Raw genomic sequence first — 8,272 nt, 5'->3', positions numbered from 1 at the left:
CTCTGGTTTGGTTGCATACTTAGCTCTCATCAGGGTACTCCATAATCCCTTGGGCTCAAGCAAATATCGGGCCACATGTCTAGCTGCCAATGCCTCCCTCCTCATCAGCAGAGAGCAGATGCCCAAGCTTCCACTACTCCAAGGTTGACATAGAACCTCTCAAGCTAGTAGACGAACACCTCTTCTTCCATCTCACATTCCCCAAATGAAGTCCCTAAATATCCGTTCCAATCTCTACAGCACCATTTTGGGCAAAAATGTGTTGGCCAATGATACATTGGAATAGAGTTGAGGACAGATCTCGCTAGCATCACTTTGCCCATCATGGAGAGGGCACTCGCCTGCCACCCCTCCAGTCTCCTGCAAATGCTTTGCTCAACCTCGCCACAATTTGCCCTCTGAAGATGCCTCCTCGTAATGAGTACTCCTAGATATTTGCATCAACCAACCTGCTCTCCAACTCTCACCATCTCCCTAACACAACCTTTAAATGCAGGATTGGTCTTTAGGCCGAAGTAAACAACTGACTTTACAAGGTTGACTTATTGGCTTGATGCAGCACAATAGTTCTCCAAAATATCTCTGATTCTTCTGTCACTTTGTCTCGTGGCTTTTGCAAGAAGCATGAAGTCATCTACAAAGAGGAGGTAGAAAATTAGTTCAGCTGTCGGAGTAGCCTTATGGGCCTCCATGGATCGAGACAAGGATGCAACCCAAAGTGCTTTGGGTAGGGCATCAACACAGATAAGAAACAAATAGTGGGAGAGGTGATAGCCTTGCTAAAGGCCAACGGTGGAGACGAAGAAGGGGGTGGGCGTACCATTCCTCAAGATGACGAAGGAAGGAGACCAAACACATCCCATAACCCACCGGCTCCAACCCTCACCAAACCCCAAACTTTCCACGGAGTAGGCAAGAAATCGCTAGCTCATTCAATTATAAGCCCTCTCCATGTCTAGTATGACGGTCATGAGGTTTCGTCTGCATGGGGCGTTCTGTAAGTCATGCATGAACTTCTGGACGATAAGAATGTTGTTGGATATATTGCGACCACCAACAAAGGCTTTCTGTTTTGGGCTGATAAGTCTGGGGAGGATCCCACATAGTCTCGCCACCAGAATTTTCACAGTGGCTTTGTAAAGAATATAGCCGAGACTGATAGGACTATAATGCCGAGGCTCCCTGCCACTTGGAAATCAGGATGACGAACGTCTTCTTCCATTCCTTTGGCATCGCTGTCGTATCAAAAAAAAAAAAAAGCTGAATAGAAGCCACCACCTCATGATGAATAATAGACCAATACCTCCTGAAGAAGAAAGAGGGAAAGCCATCGGAGCCTGGTGCTTTTTCCTTGGCTAGTGACCAAAAGGCTGCCTGGATCTCTATAGTTGTGACTAGCATAGAGAGAGCCTTTTCTCAGCCTCAGAAACTCTCACCTCGGGGGCAAGGCCAAAAATAGGACTCTCGTGCTCAGGCTAGGCCAACCATCTCTGACTGAAGAACTATAAGAGCTCATGGCTAATGGCCTTCGCATCCTCCGTCATCTCTTTATTGTTGTCCTTGAGGCTCTAAATTCTATTAATTCCTCTGCCTTCTGATCCCTGTCGATCGGTGAAAAAAATCTAGTATTCCGGTTTCTCTCTATAACCTACTAGACTCTGGACTTTTGCCGCCAAAAGGTTTCGTGCTGGCACAAGAGAGAGTGATGCATAGACAGCATAGATCTCAACTCGGCCAAATACTCCGACAAGAAACTCTCGTCCCTCTCCTCCTTAGATTGGAGGAGGCAATCGAAAACCTTTTCTAGTCTCCTAAAAATGTTACCTACCTCCGCTCTGTTCCACCTCCAAAGCTGGGGTCTGGGTAGCTTGAGCTTGTGGTTCATCTGGTACATTATATCACCCTGCACCATCATCCGCCACATCTCTTTGACAGTGTCTCAGGATCTCAGGTACCAAATCTTGTCAAACCGAAAAGTGCGATGCCTAGTTCAAACGTCAGTGCAACAATTATCATACAGTCTTTCTTTAGTCATTGGGTGAAGAGAAACTTGTAGGAATAGTTTTATAATATTTCATTTATGTTGTTTAAGCGAAAGCACACCTGCAAAAAATTTGCGAGCTCTGCTGGATCCGAGGTTACACAGATGATCCGTTAACTCTCTAACTTCCCTTGGAGCTCAACGGGACTCATTTCATTATAGCTGTTGATATCTAGGATAAAATTCTCCATCCAAACTAAGCTTAACCTGGTCCAGCACAGCTCAATTTTAGATTCTTTTAGGAAAAGATTTTAAGAGTTTTAAAATACATAACAAGTTTAACAACCGAGTCGAACAACAATGATAGTGTATATTTTTTTAATAGTAAAGTTGTGCATGGAGGACTTAATTTCTTTGGACACTACGTGTCTATGACTCTCTCTCTCTCTCTCTCTCTCTCTCTCTCTCTCAAAAAAGGAGGGCTTATGTACTGAAATGGGAAAAAAAAAAGAAAAGAAAAATCAGACCTCGAGATGTAGGTGAAAATTTCAGATATAATTTTCTCTCAAACACATACGATCTTCATCTTTGCTGTGATACATGTTGATTCTGCATGTTTTGGACTTTTCGAGTTGTTTTTCATTGTTTTCTTCCTGTTTATGTTGTTTTGAGAAAGTTCCAGTTTATTTTTGCTCTTTTATCTATCTATTGATGAAGACCGTGTTGTATTGGTTGGGACTGCTTTGACAAAGAAACTTGAGTTCTCTCTCTCATTCCATTACACCAATAAAATGCCTCGCGGTACTCTCTACTATTTTTTAAGATAAGCTATATGTATAGAGTGAGATAGAGATAGAGATAGATAGATAGATAGATAGAGAGAGAGAGAGAGAGAGAGAGAGAGAGAGAGAGAGAGAGAGAGAGGAGGGGCCAAATACAAATAGCGAAAGCTAGCAAATAGGAGAAGAGCTGACGAGTTCGAATCGGCAACTCGGGAGTTGCAGGTCAGTCAACCTGGGCGATGGGGCTGACGAGTTGCACGAAGAGAGATTTCGAGGTGCACACTAATTTGGGGATGCGTTAAGGGTAGCAGCGAAATAATAATTATCTAATACGTCGGTGCTAGAAGCCCATTATGCCGTGGCTGCCCAGATGGTTTATATTTGGTTGGACAACTATATTTTTGAAAAAATTCTATAAAATACCTATTATGCTTTTAATATATAGAAGGAAAAACTTTATCCCATTTTATCCAAAAGTTTCATTAAAGGTATTTTTGAAAAAAAAATCTCAATTTTTAGCTGATAACAATTAGACTTTTTCATATCCTGCGTAATTTTTTTAATAAAATATAGAAATCTTATTCTTATAAAAATACCTTTTTTTTCCTGAAAATTCCAACCAAATATGAGGCCTCTCTATTTTTTTTTTTGACCTCAATTTTTTTTTTTTTCCTTCCTTGTCAACCAGACGAATCCTTAATGGTAGTTAGCAGCTAGATCAAAAGAAGGGATACAAATTTCCCATGAATCTCTCTCTGCTCCATCTTGAGTACTAAAACAGAAATGGTGAACAATGCATTATCCGTTCATTACAATACAAGTAATTAAGAAATCCATACAATAAACTGTAGATATCTGCCCGAAGGAAAAAACTAGGGGCACTTGGAGCCACCTTCCTTCGTCTTCCAGTTGTTGTAGCAAGGGCACGCCTGCTTGTTGCCGTAGGTGCCAGGCGGCACGCACAGGCACTGCGCGCAGCATTTGAGGCAGAAGAACATGCATGGCTTCTTGTGCGACGTCGCCGAGCACCGGAATTCGCATCTCGGTTGGCAATCTGTAGGCATAACCAATAAAAACTCATCAGTCAAAGAACATAAATAGACATAGCCTTGCACCATTTCATGCATGTTTTGTTCTTGATTTGAGCTCAATGAAGAAACGATGTAGTGTTGTTACCTGAAGGCTTCAGCCCTGCATGCACGCTCTGGAGAAACATGACCAATAGTCAAAAAGAAAGTTAGAACATTGCTATTATGGCCAGTTGTACGTTGAATTGGAATTATTGAACCTCTAAGAGAGATGTGGTGATCTTCTACTCACCCCAACGAAGCACAATGCGAGCAGAAGGAGCACCAGCAGTGAGTAGGAGACACGAGAATGCTTTGATGCCATTGCAACTAGAATCTCTCTCTCTCTCTATATATATCTTCCTTTACCTCTCAATAAGAAGAAAGAAGATCGATGGAGAGAAGAAAGAGTGGAATGAGATGGGGAGATGGATGTGGGGCATCCATTTATAGAGCAAAGAGATGGAATTGTCCTCTGGAGTACCTGACGACATTGCATGTGATGGAACAGTCCCTAAAGAAACTTGAAAGACTTAGAGCAAGCACATTCATGAATAATTATTGGACAAAAGGAACAGCCTCTAGTTTTTCTGTTTTTTGTTTAGGACAAGCCCACATCAGCCCTGATAGCAAGTCACATGTTCACCACCCCAAACAATATACCTAAGCTTGTATTCGAAATTCAGAAGAAATAAGAAAATTTTGCCATAAAGTATAAATATTTAATGTACAATGTAGCATTATTAATGATTAGAATAAAAAGATATAATGCATGTACTCATTTTTTTTTTGGATTGAAACTTGAAGGGAAGGCACAAGTCGCCCAATTTATTGAAAGAATAAGGAAATTGTGTCCTCGTTGACTAAGCCAATAAATAATTGGCAAATAAGTCATAAATTTATGAACAGTTTGCTTTACGGAGAATCATTGCACCAGTGGGACACTTGCCAAGTGGAAATTTAGTTTCTTCCTTTGGTCGGCAGCCATGCACGCGGTGTTTGGCAAGCAGTATGGGAGCAGGCAGAGAAACTAGATCCCATTTATTGCATCTGAATAACTTGAAAACTTCATATTAAGTTCCAGAACTACATATATATTGATAGCATGGATCCCATCTAACCATTCTCTCTATCATTTTCCTTCTTTGATAAAAGGATGGAGAAGTTGTTCGATCTGCCTTCGGATTAAAAGTAGTTCCGTAAGCAATTTTTCTTCGTCTTCTTTCTCTACTGTGCGCGAGAGATGGTCAACAGCTAGAAGCTGGCAATAATGGGAGGTTGGCGGCCGGGAATGGGGCCGTATAAAGCGGTGGTAAGTTTGGACGGTGGGGAGATCGAGATCTCTTCGGAGAATACCGTGTGGGCGCCGCTTGCATTCTCTCTGTCTCTCTCTCTCTCTCGTCACATGGATGCCTTCTTTATTTTCTCCGAATCTAACGTGGTCTGCCGGAACCCGAGAGTGGACTTCTTATCTTTGTATGTTACTGGAAAAGTAGACGATGATACAAACACATGCGTTTTCTGATGTTGCGCGTCTCAAGCCAATCATCAGAGAGATTTGTTGGAAAGAACATGTAAGAGAACATATCATGCTGTAAGTGAGAAGTAATGGAATGAAAATTCAGTGTGCTGTGCTCCATTTAGCCTTTCCATAAGGGAATCAATCATTTCTGAGCCTTGTGGAGCCAAGCTGAAGTTGACTTTGAGCCTAAGAACCAAGTGCAAGAACCAAGTGCAAGTCTGGTTCAATTAAATCTAAACTGTATTTACTTTGTGTCACGCCTCGAATCTAGAGCGGAACAGATACCGCACCGCTGTATAGCGGACCATACAAGTATGCAAGGCTAGCTGCAGATCATATCAAAGCAATAATAATTCCTAAAAATTTATTTAATCAAGAACTTATCCAAATGATTCTTACAATAGTTTCAAAGTGTCATAAGTCAACATGTATTATCTACTAACATAACTCAAATAAAATATTCTAACTAGACTGGCTAAAACTCTAATGATTGAAAGTATCTTCAAAAGAACTAGCGCACTTTTCAAGTCCCGAGCAATCATTCATCTGGATCTGAAAAATAAAGAAAACATAATAATGAGCTAAACTAGCCTAGTAAGTAATATAATATCCCAAAGTGGGGTTAAAGCATTCCAAATAATTAATCAAAAGCACAAAATATTGACTGAAAAAAAATTATTTCTCGAATAATGCATATTTCTTTTTGAAATATATTATAGTTTTTACAAGAAATTGCAGAAATAGAGAAATCAGAAATCAAGAATCAGAAATCAGAAATCGGGCTATGGCCACATAACCTAGTGGCATGGGTCAAAATGCACAAAATGCCAATAACCACTATTCTTAATCACTGGTGGCACTGTTCTCAAATATCACTATTTTAATCATCGGTGGTGCGGTATCAAAACTAGTTCCTCATAGATTACAAATGGACAGGGCCAACGAATAATCTCCATCGGCAAGACCAGATTAGATTATAGCCGTGCTGAGAATGCATACTTATAAAATAGATTTTTTTTTCATGATTTGTCCAGACATATTTTTTATATTTCGTAACATAGCACATAATATGTTTTAAAATAATCATAACATTAACATGCTTGACCTGTTTAACTACGTATAAAATAGATATCATAATTAATTTAATCAAATAATTATCATTTTACCAAAATTCGGAAAATACACTTGAAGTATTAGGTTACTTGCTTTTTCTCGCTTCAAAAGTTTCACTTTAGTTAGGCGGGTCAGGTGCACCTATTTTAATATACTTAAAACATCATAAATTTCATCATCATATTAGCAGTCAAGCGAAGTCAAGCTCGAAATAGGAAAGAAGAAGAAGGGGCTTCAATGACAGTGCTTGGCCGAGGCAGCATCTCGACCACCGGAGAAGAGGAAGGAGGAGGAGGAGAGGTGCTCGGTGGAGCTTAGAGGTGGGTCGATCGTTGAGTGATAGAAAATTTATAGAGGGTTTTTCGAAGGAGATAAGCTCGAGAGTGAGGGGATAAGCTCGGGGTCGTTGCTCCGCTGCAATTCTCGTTGCAGATAGGCATGACTGAAGTGGAGACTAGGCTTATCTTAGCCTCCGGCAGTGCCCGTGGTGGAGGAGGACTCTTCCTCCTCCTCCACAAGGTTGAATAGGGGTATGCCCTATTCTGAATGGGAAGAGGGCCTTCAGGCCCTCTCTTGGCATCGGGCCGGGCCAACAGGCCGGCCTAGTGAGGCTGGGCCTCACACTTTGAGTTAAGCTCAAATGGAGCTAGGGCTTCTTGAATCAGACTGACGATCCTAGTAGTTGATCCAATGACTCCATGAGCCGACCTTCGCTAAGTTGTCCATCGATAACTATGTTACAAATTAGTGGATTCCGTTGTAATGTCGCCTCTTACTTGTAAACTAGACCTTCCTTTCATTACACTTTGGTCTATACTGGTTGACACCATTTTGGTACAGAATCTTAAAGTTAAGGATGTTACGATGGGATTATCTATGATTAATCAGCTTTCCCATGGGCACCGATGAAAAAGTTTCTTTCTATTCCAATATTGGGTGGAGACATTGTAGATAAGTTGAGTTGGGGTCCTTCAAATGGATTGTCTGTCAGAGTTGCAGATTTATATAAATACCTTAAGGCAAATGCCCGATCAACGAGGAACATTGGGTGGATTTGAAGGATTGGTGTTTTATCCTAGGGTTGCTTATTTTTATGGGAGATAGCTTGAGACCACTTTCCATGTCGAGGAGTTACATGAGCGGGGTTTTCATATCCCAAATCATTGCGATTTATGCCTTGAGATAGAGGAGACTACCTCTCAATGTTATTTTACTTTGTGGATTAGCGAATCAAATTTGGAGACAAGCTTCTAATAGTAATGCGGATATTATTCCCACTCTCTCTCTTTCGATACTTTCGTCCAAACCATCTATGAGAGATCATCTACATGTCGCTATAGTAGAGAGGTTGTGTTGGCAGCATGTGTTGCTTATAATGTTTAGTTGGCTAGAAATGACCGTATTTTTTAAAATAATTCTTGAAGTCCTAGATTCAATTTGTTGAAAGCAATCAGTGAGGCATAGAAGTACATTAATGCTACTACCCTGGAGATGTCTTGATAGTTGGGAAAAATTGCAGCTTTCCTATTGTAGATTCTGCATTCTCTTATATTTGTTACTTTACATGGGAATTACTATCTCCTAGTATTCTCAAGATTAATTTTGACGGTAGTATGTTAAATACAGATGATTTGGATGGAGTATATTTTACTGTTAGAAGTGTGAGTTGTGTGTTAGTTGCAGCAGATGTTACATTGTTTGACACTAATGTTCCTATGACGGAATTGCATGCTGCATGGAAGGTATGTCGTATACTACAAAAAATTTGAATGCTTCACATATTATCCTAAGGAGACTCCTTGATAGT

At 40.6% G+C, this 8,272-nt stretch overlaps 1 protein-coding gene across 1 annotated transcript; it reads right to left on the bottom strand.

Annotated features, from left to right (window-relative positions):
• Positions 1–3,528: 3,528 nt before the first annotated feature.
• On the bottom strand, positions 3,529–4,239 carry LOC103715030 (protein RSI-1-like). Its single transcript, XM_008802530.6, has 3 exons — positions 4,084–4,239; positions 3,940–3,967; positions 3,529–3,817 (listed from the first exon to the last, which is right to left on the bottom strand). Exons 1-3 carry the CDS (start codon positions 4,153–4,155, stop codon positions 3,636–3,638), a joined length of 282 nt encoding a protein of 93 aa, XP_008800752.1. The 5' UTR covers positions 4,156–4,239; the 3' UTR covers positions 3,529–3,635.
• Between the last annotated feature and the right edge of the window lie 4,033 nt (positions 4,240–8,272).

The sequence above is a fragment of the Phoenix dactylifera genome, chromosome 18 (assembly GCF_051530095.1).
Source record: "Phoenix dactylifera cultivar Ajwa chromosome 18, Ajwa_hap1_PhDact_Kaust_v1.1, whole genome shotgun sequence".
Lineage (NCBI taxonomy): Eukaryota > Viridiplantae > Streptophyta > Magnoliopsida > Arecales > Arecaceae > Phoenix > Phoenix dactylifera.
The sequence above is the reverse complement of the archived record's forward strand: the minus strand, read 5'-3'. Positions and strand labels throughout refer to the sequence as shown.